At 41.2% G+C, this 18,295-nt stretch overlaps 1 protein-coding gene across 1 annotated transcript in view; it reads left to right on the top strand.

Annotated features, from left to right (window-relative positions):
* Window positions 1–10,777, top strand: part of PPP2R2C (protein phosphatase 2 regulatory subunit Bgamma) — a 395,414-nt gene extending 384,637 nt beyond the window's left edge. The window contains 1 exon segment of the mRNA XM_020992092.2: window positions 7,551–10,777. Coding sequence (XP_020847751.1) covers window positions 7,551–7,842 — 292 coding nt within the window. The 3' untranslated portion in view covers window positions 7,843–10,777.
* The last annotated feature ends 7,518 nt before the right edge of the window (window positions 10,778–18,295 follow it).

Here is an 18,295-nt window from a genome sequence, read left to right as displayed (position 1 = left end):
AACTCTTGTACTTCATGGAAGCAACTTGAAGTTCTTGAAGTCTATAGCAATATCACTCCAGCAGTTCTGCTGAGTTAGAAAGACTTTTAGTATGGCTCCAGCTGTCATGGACCTGCTCATTTATGCCTCTTCTCATTATATCCTCCCCTCTAGTAAATATTTAGCAATCCCTAAAGATCCTACTGAGTACACAAGTCCATCTCTAGGAACCTATCATAATACATTCATTCATTTGTATATAGGATTAGAAACAATTATTTGAGCTATATAGGCCCCACACAAGTACATGGCTCATAGAATCCAAGTTAGAATTGCTTGCAATAGGTCACATGCAGATATAACACATGACATGATAAATCAGGGTTGAATAGGTTGCAGAAGTCACAACATCACTTACTGGGTTATTATGCAAAGTGTGTAGTGTAATATGTACCCCACCCCTGAGCACCCATTATTTGTTTACTTGAATATTTTCCTCACCTGTTATCCTTGGAGCATAATCTTGGTGATTGGCTGGATAGTTTTGCCAGTTCTTCGTTGACCTGTTATCCATTCTGCACCTTCAGTATCCTCAGACCCAAGAGCCTTCATTTCCAGTCTTAAGCTTTTTGACAGCCCAGACTGACTGTGGCTGTCCCATCCTCTAATGGGTTAGGTTCTAAAAGTGGTCTCACTTCCCTTGGTATGACCATAGCTGGAATATTAGGCAGGAAAGGAGCTGCCTCTTAATTCAGTGTTCCAAATCTGGGAGCAAAGTCTAGATGTGTTCTTTCCACTATGTCCAAATTTAATGATGATGCTTTTTTTTTTCTTGGTGGGGAAGGGGAAGAGACCAAGTGATTTCCTTGGTAGAGAGGAAGTTCACCTTACTAATGCAGATCAAAAATCTTAACAATTGCCTGGGGGCACTAAAGGTTAACTAACTTTCTCAGTGTCATCTAGCCAATATGTGTCAGAGGTGGGATTTGAAGTCTCATCTTCCTGACTCTGAAAACAGCTCTCCATCCACTATAATATGCCGTCTCTCATCATTAGATAATACCATACATATATCTCATTAGAAAAATACCTAACAGCTCTGCTGAAGCTCTCTCCTTCTACATCTAGTCATGATATGGAGGTGATTCTAGTTTCTAGAAGGCTACATTGGCAGAGTACTAGCTCCAACAGGGTCTTCAGAGCTGGAAAAGCTTTGAGTAGGGGCCCAGTGATAGACGGTCATCTGAAGTACCAACCTAGTTAATCTTAGAGCGGCTCATCACCGGAAGAGTGCCAAGCAGGCAGTAAATTGGTTTTGGCCATGATAACTCTTTTTTTTTTTTCCATTTTGTAATTTCTATTTTTTGTAATTTTTTTTTCCATATGCTTTTGAGTTGAACATTTTTTCTCCCTTTTCTCCCCCCCCCCACTCTCCCCAAGACAGAGCACGATCTGACATAGGCTTTACATTTACATACCCATTAAACATATTTTCACATTAGTGAAGTTGTAAGTAAAAATTAAAACCAATAGGAGGAACCATCAGAAAGATGAAACAAAACTCAACTGAAGGTAAAAATAAGTGAGAGCAATTCGACTTCCATAGTTCTTTCTTTGGATGTGGACAGCATTTTCCATCCCGAGGCCTCTGGAGATGTCTTAGATCCTTGTAATGCTGAGAAGGGTTCAGTTTAACATTCTTAGTCATTGCATAACGTGGCTGCTATTGTATACAAAGTCCTCTTGGTTCTGCTCACTTCACTCAGCATCAGACCATATAAGTCTTCCCAGGTTTTTCTGAAGTCAGCCTGTTCATCATTTCTTATAGAACAATAGTATTCCATTACATTCATATACCACAACTTGCTCAGCCATTCCCCAATTGATGGGCATTCTCTCAATGTCTTTTTGGCCATGATAACTCTTGAGAATTGTCTAAGGGTCATCTGAGAGTTGGGAGGGACTTCAGCAGTCATCAAGGCCAATACATAGATGAAAGGATTCTACACTTGTTGTTTGTCTTTCGTTTTCAAAGAGGACCAAGGACGTCATGGGGTGATGTCTTGACTTAAGCATGAGTAAGATTTAAGTGAGACAGAGCTGCACAAAGTTAGCAGCCTTACTCTCTCTTCTTGAGTCATTGAAGTCTAGTGGCAGGACAGAAGTCAAGATCACTGGCAATGGCCTGGGATGCAGCAGATGTGCTTGGCGTCTTCGATGGCTGATGAAGCTCTAGGTGCTCCCCGCTGTCTGCTTCAGCCACCTTCATGGCCATTGGAACAAATTGTTCTCATCTATCCATTCTGCCAGGGGAAGTGTTCACATGCTTGGGGTAGACATCCTCTTCATTTGCCAGCAGGTTTGATGTCTGTCTGTTACCTTCAACCTGATTTAGCCCATCTGCTGAGATGATTTACTGGGGTGTAGCCACTGTGCCATGCTATAGATTCCTGAAGCCACAGGTGAGAGTTAGGTGAATCAGGTGGACACCAAAGGATGTGCAGCCCTCACACCAGAGGTACTTGTCCTCCTTAAACACCCCATACGCTATAATATACCTGACAAAAGTGGTCATCTATAGAGAGGCTTCGCTCTCCATTAGTGGATAGAATATATGAAATAATGAAATGATAGATCATTCTAAGTATTAGGTGAGAATTATATATTTATAGCACATGTCAGGTTATAAAGCATTTTAATGTTAGTAGCAGCAGTAGTAATAACAATAGCTTACATTTCTGTAGGGGCTTAAGCATTTATAGAAATCTTTTACATACATTGTCTCATTTAATCATCCCCATATCCCTGTCATAGGAACTCTTAGTCAAAATGATCAGTTAATAGTTTAATACAACACTGTAGGAACAGTCACAAGGAAGTGCATAGACTCATAGAATCTTGGAGTTGGAAGAGACTTGAGGGGGTGTTTTGTCCAGATATTAAATGTTATGGCTGAATAGAGAAGGGTGAGAGAGAAAAATCTTCCCTTTTGCCTTTCAGGTATAGTTTAAACTTCAGTGCCTGGAATTGAAGGCCCACCACAATCTGGCATCTCTCTCTTTGTAACTTTCTCCTGTACTTATGTAATAATGTACGATATAGCCATCTTTTGGGGTTTCATTCCCTTACTGGAATGTGAGTTCCATGAGGCCAGGGATTTATATAAACTTTGTCATATATAAGCTTTATGCCTCAATAGGAGGTTCTATGTCCAGTAATGTTTAATAAATATCAAATTGTTGAGATTGAACAGAGTCAGTGTGTTATGATAGGAGTGTCTGATCTAAAGTTAGGAGAGGCCTGGGTTCAGATTCCAGCTTTCAAAGGCTACATGTTGTATAACTGCCCACTCAAGTCATAGGATCATAGTGGGCCCCAAGCAGTAGGCCAAATTTCCTACTTTCCTGAACCAGATTAAAATGTAATTGGGATATATAATAATAAATTAAATAAAAATAAATCAAAATATAATACAATATAGGTAATGTTCATTTGTGGTTTTCTAAGTCATTCTGCAGGGATCTGTTTCTATTTGACCTTTTTGGGGGGAGGGTTGGGCAGTGGGGGTTAAGTGACTTGCCCAGGGTCACACAGCTAGTAAGTGTTATGTGTCTGAGGCCAGATTTGAACTCAGGTTCTCCTGAATCCAGGGCTGGTGCTCTGTTCACTGTGCCACCTAGCTGCCCCCACTATTCGAGTTTTTGATACCACTGATCTAGTCCAATCTCTTCATTTTATAGATGAGAAAACTGAGGCCCAGACACGTCCTCTGACTCTAATTCATTGTTATTTCCATTGTTCCATGCTGCCTTCTTCCACCTCACCTCTAGGACCTTTAGTTTCCTCATGTGTAAAAAGGTTATAATGATTCTTGTATTACCTTGACTCTTAGTTATTATGAAGAAAGTGCTAGAGAAATGTTAGTCCTTGTTACAAAAGCATGAATAAATTAGGCTAGTGTGGTCCCTTGCTGCCTGAAACCTCACTCCTAGTAGAAAGTGAAAACTCCCTTTATCTGTCCATTCATTTCCAGACACCTCTGTCACACTATTCAAGATAGCTTTTGGCCCCCAATAAGGAGTTAATCCAGGCTCATTGCAGAGGCTGCTTAGCAAATCAATATGTGCTTGCTGTGATTAGCCCAGATTGATGTTTGGGAGCTCTAGGGGAGAGGAACTAATGCTGTCAGACAGACCTGATCTCGTTTGCAGAAGGGCACATTAATCACCGTGTACTTGGACAAGAGAAAGGTGCAGGATGCACCAGCAAAGCCTTTCTGCAGGTTGTGAACCCAACACAGAGAACGACCAAAGCCCATCTGGGTACATATCTAGAGGGAAAATATGCTGTGTCAAAAGGCCCCTGTGTATCTTTTTCATTATAAGCCAGGTGATTTCTATTTTTCCACCCGACTTCCAGAATCGCATTAATCTTAGAACTGGAAGGAGCTTCAAAAAGCTTCATCTTCTCTAGCACCTTCTTATCTCAGCCATGTTGGAAATGCAGCCATCACTCATGGGCTTGATCCACTGCTGATTGGCACGGGAGCTTTATCTGCTGCATTTCCAATCCGGGCTGGTTTGCCTCTCCTTAGGTGCCCTGGTAGCCCCCCATTCCCATGGACTCACCATATCGGTGCTGGTCTTGTTGTAGACACCAGATTGGCTTTAACCCTACTCTAGCTTAGAACCTCCAACCTCAGCCTCTCCAGGATTATAGCCATGATTTGACATTCTAGGCCTTCCACAAGGGTAAATTATGACAGAATAAGGAAATAGTGCCTGTGTTCTTCTCAAAGGAAACCAACTTCCAACCTAGGTAGAGATTCAAATGAAAAAAGAATTCTCAGGTGTGAAGAACCAGATTCCAGTCAATTCTGAATCATAAGGCAGTTCATAAGATTTGGTTCTAGAAAGGACTTTAGTGGTCACCTGGTATAACACCCTCATTTTCTAGAGGAGCAAACTGAGATCCCAGAGACTGAGCACGATACAGGAGGGTATTCTTTTTCAGTTGTTTTCGGTTGTGTCCAACTCTCCATGACCCCATTTGGGGTTTTCTTGGCAAAGATACTGGAGCAGTTTGCCATTTCCTTCTCCAGCTCACTTTACATTATTAGGGCCTCTCTCCCCATGGACATCCAGGGTGTCAGGGAATGAATTTTTTAGGCCCTACCTGGCAGCTCTCAAGGGGATACAATCTGTGTTGGTGCATGGACTGTCCATTCTCATGAAATCATGGATCTCCCAAGGAGCAAAGTAGGCCAGCAGGTAATCAGCAAAGGTAAGAGAGGCAGCCAAAGTAAGGTGAAAAGACCACTGGACTAGAATCAGAGGTTCCTGACTCTGCCACTTAGTAGAGTAGCTAAATAATTTGAGCAAGCCCGTTAACATCTCTGGGCCTCACTTTCTACATCTGTATGGACTAGATGACCTTTAAAGTATGATACTGAATTGTCTAATGGCCATTCTAGTTCTAATATTCTGTGCCCCAAGGTACCTTCTAGGCATGCCATTCTATGGATTTTTTTGGCATTCATACTTATTTTAAAATAAAATGTTATTGATATCTTTTGTTTTTATATCATCTATATTTCTCCTCTCCCCTTTTCAGGTAACAATCCCTTATGACAAAGAATAAAATGGAAGGGGGACAAACGGTTTAGCAAGATTAATGCTACTTTGAAAAAAGCTGACATTATTTGCAGTGTTCTACACCCATATCGGGCCAGCTAGGTGGCACAGTGGGTAGAGTACTAGGCTTGGAGTCAGGAAGATTGGAGCTCAAATCTGGTTTCAGACACTTAAGTAGCTGTGGGATCCTGGGCAAGTCACTTGACCCCTATTTGCCTCAGTTCCTCATCTGTAAAATGGGGGTGCAGCAGAGAAGGAAATGGCAAACCACCTCAGTATCTTTGCCAAGAAAACCCCATAGACAAAAGTCCATGGGGTCACATAGAGTCAGACATGACTGAATGACTCAACAACAATACAAACACATAGCCCTCTACCTCTGCAAAGCAGGTGTAGAAACACTTTTTCCTAATTCTTCTCCTCTGAAGAGGTGGGAAGTCTACTGGTGTGAATCACTGAATATACAGTGTGGTACAGAAGGCTTAATGTTGTCTTAATAGCTGAAAAGCCACAAAGCTAATGGCTTAAAACCACACTAAGACTTTCAGGACACTTGGTATCATCTCTGTAAATTACTGTCATTTTAATCCCATGCATTGTTAATTAACATTTGCATTTAATTTAAACTCCTATAGGATAGGAACCATTTCCTGTTATATCTTCCAGCTTGATATGTGGTAGGCACATGGTAAACTTCTTGAATTAATGAATCCTGAAAACAGTCACAAGAATATTAATCAAAAAAGTCATATAAATGAAAGCATTTTGACTTGAGTGCCTGTGACACTGGTACAGTCACAAATGGGCAAACTTCCTAAGAGGAAGATGGTGAACCCCACATTGGGTCTTGGAAACCCCAGATGCAGTTAGGGGTAGGTTTAACCATTGTCTCCATTGGTCATTTTCTGACCAGTTTGGAGGATCCGGAACCTAGTATTTCACAGAATCACAGACTTTCAGAGATAGAAAGACTTTTTCAGAAGGGAAAATCCTCACTGTGATACTCTATCAATTGTATATGAATAGGGATTGGATCTTTGATGTTATGGAACTCCCATGTGAGAAAACTCTAACCCCAAAGCTCTTAACCTGGGCTCTGTGAACTTTTTGTTTTAAAATATTTTGATGACTTTCAATATATTGGTTTCCTTTGTAAAATCCTATGTTTTATTTTATATATGTAAAAAAAACCAAACAAACATTAGTCTGAGAAAGGGTCTGTAGGCTTCACCAGACTTCCGAAGGGGTCCATGACACATAAAAAGATTAAGAGCCTTCTATGCGATGTTATAGTCTTAGGGAGTTACTTAGAGGACTGAGAGGTTAAGTGCTTTGCCCAGGGTCACACAGCCAGAATGTGTCAGAAGAGGGACTTGAACCCAGGTCTTCTTGGCTGTAAGGCCAGTTCTCTAGCTATAGTGCCATTCTGCCCCCCTGTCATTTATATACTTTACACTAATTGCTGGGAAAGTCACTTGAAGATCATTATGTTTCTGGGGCAGCTAGGTGGTACAGTGGATGGAGCGCTGGGCATGGAATCATGAAGACTCATCTTCATGAGTTCAAGTCTGGCCTCAGACACTTACTAGCGATGTGACCCTGGGTGAGTCACTTAGCTCTGTTTGACTATGTTTCCTCATCTGTAAAATGAGCTGGAAGATGAAATGGCAGACCACTCCAGGATCTTTGCCAAGAAAACCCTAAAGGGGGTCACGAAGAATCGGACATGACTGGACAACAACAAATTATGTTTCTGTGTAAGCTAAAGGGGAGTAGGGTTAACGTATAGTGCATCCAAATAGAGAACGACCCTCTACTTCATTGGGCTAGGGAAGCATCCTCATGTTGATAAGACCAAACCTAGGGCCACCTAGAGCATGTGTGATCAAAACTCTGACCAGTCCCCCCAAGCAAACTGTCTTCCTTCTCCCTCCACAGTGTCATCATGACCGGTGCCTACAATAACTTCTTCAGAATGTTTGACCGGAACACCAAGCGTGATGTCACCCTGGAGGCCTCCAGGGAGAGCAGCAAGCCCAGGGCCATCCTCAAGCCCCGCCGCGTCTGCGTGGGTGGCAAGCGCCGGAAAGATGACATCAGCGTGGACAGCTTGGACTTTACCAAGAAGATACTTCACACGGCCTGGCATCCCGCCGAGAACATCATTGCCATCGCAGCGACAAACAATCTTTACATATTCCAGGATAAAGTGAACTCAGAGATGCACTAGGTTTATCAGTAATCCTCTGTATTTATCAACCAGCCTTTTGCAGATTGTACAAGAACGTCAGAGAGAGAAACAGAGCAAAAGAAAAGTGGTTGTGATGGTGGCATTTGTCCTTCTCTGTCCCAGCTGCCCACCGCCACCTCACCCTCCCAACCCCCCAGAATTCCCCAAGATGATGCTGATGCTGATGGCCATTTAATAAAGCAGAAACCCAGAATTCACTGTAACTAAGGGGCAAAAGGTACTCCAGCAAGGTGATAGGCTTGTCAGTTTTTTTAACAGATAGGGTCCATTATACACTCTCTTCCTAGGTCTTTAGTGTTTACCACATTATTAGAGCTTTTTTACATCCACAAGTTAAGTTTCCACTTCAAGCTTCTCTCAGCATTTTGGTTCCTATACAGACTTAGCATGAGGGATGGAGAAACCTTGCTCCATCACTATGGCTCTGGAGACAGCTGGTGAACCCGAGACCAGCTCTTATGGTTGGCCTGGAAAGAACCCAGGTTCAAACGCTGGCCTTGCTATTTATTCACTATATGATCTTGGGCAAGTCACTTCTCTCTTTTTTTTTGGGGGGGGGAGCTCAGTTTCTTCCTCTATAAAATGGGAGGAAGTTTGACTGAATGATCTCTAAGGTCCTTTCCAGGTCTCATTGTTTTAGGACTAACATTCACTCTCTCTTTTTCTCCCACCCACCTCCCTCACGTCAAAAAGCAACTCTGCAAACATGTTTGCCAAGTTCATTCAGTTTTACTTTCCCCGCCTTAAATAATCCAGGTTTATTTCAGTTTTTGGAGGGAAAAAATGGTGATTTGTGATTGCTAGTGGTCCTTGAGACCTGACTTTAAGGTGACTTTTTCATCTCTGTAGAACATTTTTATGCATCCTGTGAGAGACAGAAGCAAATTCAATTTGACTTATGTCATACAGATCTCAGAAGGTGGCCTGTTAAAAGCATTGTCTTCCACGGCTGGTACAAGGAGTGGTAGAAAGAACCCTGGATGGGGAGAGAGATGACCTGGGTTAGATACTACCTCTGCTGTATGTTATCTTGGGCAAGTCATTCCATGTCCCTGAGCCTTAGTTTCCTGAGTGTGCAAAATGATGTAGTTAGACATGATGCACCCTAGGGCCTCTTCCTTCTCTAAATGGGATCATAAGGTTTTAGGACTGGAAGGGTTCTTAAGGGTCATCTAGTTTCCATTTTCCAGATGAAGAAAATTAGGCCCAAGGAAGAAAAATAACTTGCTCGATGAGGCCAATTGCAGGTAGTCCATGGCAGAGCTGGCATTCTCACTGAGGTCCTCTGTCTCCGCAGCCAGTGCTTGCTCATTGCCCCCACACCACGCTGCCTACGATCCCAAGTTTGCTCTGCCATTTTTAAAGGTTATGAGCTTTGCCCTCTATGTGCATGTGCCGCTCATTACCCAGTGGCTCATGTCCTTGGATGATTGAACTGCCTCTAAAAATTAAAATTTAAAAAAAAAGGCCCATTAAAAAAAAAATCTATTTTTGGGGGGGAGGGGAATAATTAACACAGCTAGGCCAAGAAAACAAATGGCAAATTTGTTCTTTAAGAGTATTTTACTGCACATATGGAGTTGAGAGCTCTAACTCTCCCAAAGTCAGCAAACACATTTGCAAACTGTGGCTGAGACAGATCACTGATTTCATGAGCCCATCTGTGTCTTAAAGCAAAACTCATCAGTCCCTTGAGAAAGTCCACATTCACCATTCCCCCATCAGCAAACAGAAGGTGAAGTGATCCTGTGGCATTTTGTATTTTGATTTAGAAAGCAGAGAAACATGACCACGGCTTACACAGATTACAAACAGGATCCAACTTTTTTTATAATGATGTCTTGATATGACCCAGGAAATATTGTCCAACTGAAGTTTTCTCGACCAATAACTATTTTTGTGTATTTCAAAGCACAAACGCATGTGCACCCACTTCCAGCCATACTATACAGACACTATGAAATGTGTACGTTACTTTTTTTTTTAGAATCAAAGGGAATGAGGAATGTTTGTTTATAAATCACTGTATACTCTAAATGACTTGGACAGTATTATATGTACATATTCTAATTAAATTTAACAATCAGAGGGTCGGTTTGGGGTTGGTTTTGTTTTGGTTTGGTTTTCCTTGTAAAAAGGTTTAAGAATGTGGTAAATTGTATAGAAATCTCATTAGATTCAAACTAAAGCTTTGAGGGCCTCACACAATTATTTGGACATTTTTCCATTTACCCATTTCCCCCTTTTGGCTCAAATAGCTAACAGCTTTTACTTGCATTTACTAAAAATACTGTCAAACCATATATTTAACTTTCAACATCTTCAAAGTATGAGTCTATAGATAAGGTATTATAAAGCAGGTCTTAACACAACAGTTATCATTTGGATTTCTTGTACCTTAATTCCCTTTTTTAAAATTTAGGTACAAAAAAAGCTCTTCTTTGAAGGAAAATGTGTCTCTGGAACTCTGGGAAATTCCTGATTTCCAGACAGAAGCATGCTCTCATCATGAGTCAAGTGCAGAAAGTGTTATAGGAGGGAAAAGAACTAGAGAAAAAAAAAAACATTAAGGACCAGTATGTTATTCATAAACTTTGCATTCTTACTGTGATTCAATTTTCTGGTCTTCTTGAGTGTATGAGAGGTAACATTGTCATTGTGAGGGTTTTTTTGTTTATTTTCTGGTTGGGTTTTTTTTTCCATTTTGTTTTTTAACAACTTTCTTTGGGGATTAAGCTTTCGGTGGTGTAGAGTAAGTGGTGGTCAAGTTGGTCAAGCTGATTGGAAAGCTGTAGTTCATGGCTGCATTCTTTCTTTGTGTTTCACAGACTAGCTAACTGTTGTTGGATAAAAATATAAATATGTTAATACCAGCTTTTTCCAATAAAAGGACAACAAAAATGACAGACACAAAGGACTCCAAAGTGTTCTTCTTTTCTGCCTACAGACTGTATGGGAAAGGAGAAGGATTCAACTCAATTTCATTCATCCACCATTAAGTGTCTGCTCCATACTAAGCGCTGTGCTGGATACTGAGGATAGAAACCAAAAAAACCAACAACAACAAAAAAAAGGAGAGCCTGTCCTCATTTGTCTGATTTAGCCTAGCAACCCAAATTAATGAACACTACTGTCTGGAGTGGCTTCCCATGGTGGGGGGCATTACCTAAGAGTTTGGGAAGCAAGTCCCTGGTATATTGAAACAAGCCTTCCTGCGCTGGGGAGGCCAGTGTTACCGTAATCAGTATCTAATCTCTCCTGCTGAAAAAGCAGCAGCTGCTGCCAATAATCCTGAGATGGGCACCAGTCTTTCTTCCTTCCTGAGAATGCCGAAAAGACCCTGGGAGTTAGATCAGGCTTCTGAGCTAGTGTGATACTGGTGTTAGGAAGGGCAAGAATGCCTGGTCAAACCTCTAGCAGAGCAGGACGGTTCTGGGGAGTCTGGTTACCTGGATGACTTTCCATATGTGTCTGGGTTTATGTTTGGTGTTTGTGTGTGCCTGTGTATGTGTAAACATTGTGCTTACCACAAGCCATTGGAGATCTGTACATGCAATGGATTGTACAAATGTCATCCACCAAAGGGCTTGGCCAGTGATCACACTGGGCCACAAAGTCACCGACAATGGGATCTTTTATACAGTCTCTTCTGAACCCTTTCCTATTTGGAAACCCAGAGTTTCAAGGAGCCTTCAGATCAAAGTCCAAGAAATGCTGCCAGCCAGGATTCTGACATGGTGATAGCTAAGACCTTTCTGAATATAATAGCATGAAGCCCGGCCTAGGGGAAATGCAAAGTTTGGACATGGTCTCTCCTGTCATGGAATTCACAGTCAGGGAATGCGGTGCACACAGGAGAATTCGACCCCAGGCAAATATAATATGTGATATTATATAAATAATAAGTTCTTCAGAGAGACAAGAGAAAGTGAAGTATGAAGTCTAGGGGGAGATTATTACTGAACTGAGATCAAAAGAGGTTTTAGTCAGAGGTGGCATTAGAGTTGGACTGTGGAGAATGGGTAGGAATTTTGTAGCAGACTGTGAAGTAGAGGGGGAAGGGTATACCAGGCAGGGAATGGTGTGAACAAAGGTGCAGAGGAGAGAGAGAGAGAGAAAGAAAAAACAAGGCCTGTTCTGTTGACAGAGAGTACTATTCATTCGAGGCTTTGCCCTAGTTTGTTGTACTCAATGAGTCGAATGCACCTGTGAGTTTAGAATTATTAGGAGACACCCAATTTCTCTAATGGTTGCCCTTGTGGAAGAAAATCCTTTAGAATGGGAGGCAGCTGTTCATGATGGCCGTCCTGGAAGTCTAGGAATCCCTAACCCTGACTCAGTAACCAACCATTTGGAAGGTCACTTTGACCTTGTTGCTCCTCATTGGCTTCATATTTTTCTACCTGTATGCACTTTACCACCTATTTCTAGATGAATGATGATAATAAAAATTGCTCTCATATGTGCAGGGATTTAGGGTTACCAAATATTTCTAGTTTAGTACGAAAAGCACTGGATTTGGAGTCAGGGGACTTGGATTCAAATCTCTAATCAGACATTTATCAGATATAATACCTTGGATAAGTCACTCCTCCTCCCCAGACTTCTGTTTCTTGAACTGTAAAATGAGAGGGTCTCAAAAAACCTTCATAATCCTTCTTGTTCTAAATCCTGATACATGGTATGGCAATTAAAAAAGTTTGAGAGACAGAATTTCTGGATAATTTAATAATTTTATTAATAATGCCAACACATTTGTTAATAAAAGGGTAATCATTTGGTTGTCTTTCTTAGGCCAAAGACAAACGTGGCAGTGGGCTCACAGTTTATATCCCCTTCAAAGAGTACGTGTTTCCTGGGGTGGGAATCAACCCTGATTGGTTAACAATGAGAGAATGAAGAGTGACACTTCACCCTCAGAGACCGAGACCTTAGCAATACCCAGATCACCCCAGCCTTGGGCAATTTAGACAAAAGTGTCTGTCTCCACCCAAGCTTGATTGAATGGAATTCACCTTAGACTAGAGATTGCTTGTAAGGTTGGGTGGGATTGGATAGAGGAGAAGGTGAAGTCAACCTTCAGAGACTGAGGTCCTGAAAATAGAAAAAGGGGGAACTCTGGATCTCCCCAAATCATTAGTTATTAATAATCATTTCTCTCAATAGCAGACACTTAGTAAATGCTTGTTTCCTTGCCTTGCATATGTTCTAAAGATAAGAGCAATAGCTGATATATGTAAATATGTTAAGCATAGCTTGATTTACAAGTTGCTCTGCATTATCTTGAGACTGGCCTGCCCAAAGCCCAAACAAATTGGGATTCCATTCATATTGTTAGAAATAAGGCCTTAGAAATATAAAGCCTTTTGGTTAAAAATGAAACTAAGCAGGAGTGAGTGAAGAATCATTTATTAAAGTCCTAGGAAGACCACCCGGCATATCACTTGGAAGAAATAGCACTGATTACAGACAGGAGAAAATGTTTTATACTGTTAGAAAGCCAGGACACATCCCTTCCAGGCCTGGATTGGACTCTTCCTTTCCAGGTTACAATCTTACACATCCACCCATCTCATGTCCCCTCTACATCCCCCCTCCCCCCATCTCTCATCATCCAAAAGCCATGCCCTTTGTCCTACTTAGGGCTAGTTAAAGCTGGCTCTGCCCTCTAGAACTTTGGGGCCCTTCTCATTGGCTTGCCCTTTCTAGGTTTTGCAAGCTTGTTAAAACAATGTAAACTGTTTTTACCAAATTCTTTGCTGATGTTATAAGATGTTAAAGGTTATCTTAAGTTGTGGGAGCAGGATACCTTGTCCCTTAAGATATGGTGAGATTGTTCAGATTCTTCTGTTTGCAGATAGATGACTTTGTTCTGATTCCCAAAATCCTAGATGGGGTCCTAGATGCAGCCAAAATTAGAAGAAAAGCAGGAAACTGATGAAAAACGTTTTTATGACCAGTTTCCTTTAAAAGGAAACCACAGGGTCCTCAGTCCCTTCTTAGTGGGACCTATAACCACTCAAGAGATCAGTCTAACAATCCAGAAAAGAAAAACCCCTAAATAATCTAAACTGTGACATTCAGCTGGACAGGCAGCTGATTATAAGTCTGGGCCAATAGTACACGTGTTTTGGACAGACACTGTAGGTGATCCATGAGCTACGCCCAGAATTGAATAGAAGAGATTGAACTGCATTTGGGAAACTGTGCAGTGCTTTCAATGTTCTTAAGGTGCTCTACACTCCCAAATCCCCCCACATCACCACCACCACCAAAACCCAGTATCTTTTTAATATCAGCATTTTCTTAGTCATACAAATCATGGGTCTTCTTGTAAGACAAAGGTGAAGGAGATAGTGGGGGAAGGGCATCTGAGTGATATGAGATGAGGAGGAGGGGATAAGAGGGACCTCTCTGTGAATGACTTTTTTTTTTAAATTTTCAGCAAAGCAAGGTTCTTAGCTGAGGGGGTGAGGGAAAGGAAGCCATGTGAAGTTTGAGAAGGAATTAAAAGGTTTGAAAATGCTATAGTGGTAAATGGAATAGTAAGCTAATTGGGAAGGTATAAGAAGATTGTCTTGCCCAAGCAAGGGCCCAGGTGAGATAACATAAATTTGTAGTGGACAGAGTAAACCCCACTTTGTGGTCTTCTCCAGTTCCATTCGACAGCATGCACATAGGAGCAAAAGCAAGAGTTGCAGGTAGGAGGCGAGGGGAGCAATCCAAGGTTGGGCCTTGGCAGGGCATGATCATCAATGAGCTAAGGACAAGGGACTCAAGGTAGAGGATAGTGTAGATTTGGACTGGTTCACTGAACAGTCAAGATGGGGAAGGGAGAAGAGTGTAACCTGTCCAAGGGTGATGGTCTAAGAAAGCCTTGAGGAGCTGAGGGATTGGTGTTCTCAATGAAGATGAACAGGATTGGGAATTGTAAGGTAGAGGGAAAGATGGGATGATAAAAGGTTATAATCGGACAAAGGCATTTCCCAGTTCATCACCATGGACGTGAACTACTCATGGATGATGGCAAGATCAAGAGTGTGACTGTCTCTGAGTAGAGCTTAGGTAAAGTGGAGGAGTAGGTCATGGGAAATGAGTAAGATGATCAACTGGGGAGGTAGGATATTTGAGACAGGATCCATACATGTGTGTTAGAAGTTCACAAGCATAAATCAAGACTTAAGTCCTTTGGCTCCATCAGGAAAAAAATGGTGCCCCAGAGAAAAAAACATCAGAAACTGCAGAATAAGCTTTGCTCCTTCCTTCCCCACCAGAGCCTCATATGGGTCCCATCTCTTTATAGGTATAAAGAGCCCACCTCAAATGCTACCTTCTCCATGAAGCTTTCCCTGTCCCATTGCATCTTCCACTAAATCATAAGCTGCATTAGGCCAAGGACTGTCTATCTCTCATCTACATGCTGTACATACTCCATTGCTGTACACAGCAGGTGTTTAATGTTTGTTGAATGGATTACCAAATTCTGAATTCCTGATCAGAATAAAAAAGATCTCCAGTTTGCTCATAGATTTGCCTCTAGAGTTAACCCCACCTGTCATCCTAGAGGAAATGAGAACAGAGATTTTATTTTATTAAAAAAAAATTTTTTTTATCTTGATAGTTTCATGTGGATTAAGCTCGTTTTCTGGGAAATGAAGAGATCTCTATGTTCTGTGCAATACTTTTTGGCTAGTTTCTGATGTTTTGAATTGCATATTAATTATGTGATTGAGAACACACCAGTTTGGCCAGAGTGACCTGGAGGAAAAACTGTTGCTTAATGAGAGAAGTTAAGTAGTTTGAAGGAGCAGTGTCACCTTTTTCTGGTCGTCATGTTCCTCATCTGTAAAATGGGGATAATTGCACTAGACATAAGGGTCTTCCCAGCTCTACCATGCTCTATCCTCTTCTGCACCATGCAATATTTTCTGATTCTGTTCTGAACTTTAACTGCAATTTCCTGCTGGATGCCTTTAATCATGTGTTTTTGGCGAAAAGACAAATGAGATTATGATGTCAAAATAATATTTACCCGGGTGTATGATGAATCTGCATAGATAACGTACATGAAATCTCATTAACTAGCTTAGCTTCAGAAGACTTTGAGAAATTGTTGGTCACTCAACCTAATCTGCCACTTCTCTGGGCAGGGACATTTTCAGAAATAATTGAACTTGACATCATCCTCATTCAAAAGAACTGAGTCATGAGTGATAGGACTTCTTAAGGGAAAAAAAAGTCATTTGGACAACAGGGAGAAGCATGGGGCTCATTTTGGAGGTGCTGATAAATGGAATTCAGGATGTAAACATACAGAGGGACTGGGATGAATATAAAGCCTCCTTTATAGCCGGAGCTCATGCATTCTATGGCCTCAGAAACTTTGAATATTAATAATAATAATGATGGTGGTAATTCCCAATTCTGTGGTTCCTCCATGAACCCTGTGGGGTGTACAATGCAAGTATTATTATCCACATTTTTCAGATGAGAGAACTAGAGTATAGAGGTTAAATGGAATTTCCTCATATACCAAGGCTGTTAAATTAGTTGACTAGGAGGAGGGCAAGCAGATGTGACAGGAGCCATCAGACACAGATCTCCTAAGGTGTTCTTCCCTGGGTAAACAACAGGAACTAACTGTATAATAAACTTACCTCCATACTATAGTCCAGGCCCAGAGAGGTCCTGGAGGTAGTTCAAAATGGCTGGAGAGCCCATTGTTAAATTTTAACACGGACGCTTTGGAAGTCCCCAAACATTACAGATTAGGGTTTGGCCTGTTGTTTTCTTGGTTATCTAGATTTAAGAAAGTGATTGAGAGAATATTCATAATGCAGATTAAACTTAAAAGTGAATTGTGGGTACGCTTTTCAGAGAGCCGGTTGAACATTTCATGGCCCTCCCAAGGCCATGTCTGCTCTAGAGCTTGGTCCTGGGGATCTCATTGTTGGCTAATTTTAGCTCCAAGGTTCAACTTCACTGTATATGCTTTTTTTTTTTAATCATCTTCCCATAATCATTGGGCAGCCACCCTCCTCTGCCAATACTAGACAAGCTCAGTTTAGATTCTTTGCACACTTAACTATTGGTGTGACCACAGGTGAGTCATTCACTCTCAGCCTCAGTTCTGGGTCTGCAAAGTGGAAATATTTTATATCCTTCATATGTTCAGGGCCGTCTGCATACTCTGGGTCCAGAAAATATGACAACTCAAGAAGACAAGTTCAGGGGGCCCCTTGACAACAGATAATACTTGTCCTCCCTGCTTTGAAAGGGTTATGATGAGGAAAACACTCGGTGAGGAAATTGGAATCATTATCATTTCCTCTCCCCAGAAAGGATTTCATTTACATTTGTAGGACTCATCTACCAATTGGTGCCAGCATAAATTTGATTCAACAAATATTTGTGAATATTATTAATTATTAATTTATGATTATACAATATTACCAATTATTAAATAGTATTATACAACTCTTAACAATTTATTATAATATTAATATGAATAGATGTATTGCTTATTACATAATTATTAATTTATGAACACCATTATTCATATTGAATATTTATTTATAATAAATATTATTTATGTGTAAGGCATCAAATTTGACATTGGGGATACAATGATGAAAAATGGTATAATCTTTGTTCCCAGGAAGATTATAGTCTGGGGTGGTGGGCAGGGGATATAGATATACAGGGACAAAGATAAATTACCATATAAAGTATGTTTTACATCAATAATAGCTCATATTTATAGATTTAAGTTTAAGATTTCCACGTCCTGTTATGTACATTATCTCTGATCCATACAACCCTGGGATATGGGTGCTGTTATTATCCCTGTTTTACAGATGTGTAAACTGAGGCTCAAGGAAATAATGTGACTTATGCAGGGTCATGTAGTGAGTAAATGCCTAAGGTAGGATTCAGACCCAGGTTTTCCAGGATCCGAACCGAGGACTCTAGGTAACATATCATGCTTCTAGACAAAGTGCTCTAGGAAAATCTGAGGCAAGAGAAAATATATTTAGTTAAGGGAAGCAGAGGAGGCTTCATGAAGAAGGTGGCACATAAGCTAAAAAAAAGGAAAAGGGTACAGGAGAGGAAGGAGTCCATTCCAAGCATGGGGAAAGGCAGGGGAATGTACAGAGGCAAGAGACAGAGGGAACTTCAGGGAACAGCTCCTAATCTAGCTTGGCTAGAGCTGGAGAGGAACATTGGATATCACAATTCCTTCATTCTGTACATGAGAGAAACTGAGGCCTATGAGACTTGCCCAAGGTCACACTGTATGCCCTACTAGTTCTACCCAGAGTGTGATCATAGCTGTTGGAACAAGAGACGGTATGGTGTTATAAAGGGTGTTGGGCTCCAAAAAGGAAGATGCAGGTTCAAATACTGCCTCTGGTCCTTACTTCCTGTATGA

This window comes from Phascolarctos cinereus, unplaced genomic scaffold (genome assembly GCF_003287225.1).
Source record: "Phascolarctos cinereus isolate Bilbo 61053 unplaced genomic scaffold, phaCin_HiC Scaffold_9;HRSCAF=440, whole genome shotgun sequence".
Taxonomy (NCBI): domain Eukaryota; kingdom Metazoa; phylum Chordata; class Mammalia; order Diprotodontia; family Phascolarctidae; genus Phascolarctos; species Phascolarctos cinereus.
Note: the sequence above shows the minus strand (reverse complement) of the source record. Positions and strands in the feature narration are given on the sequence as shown.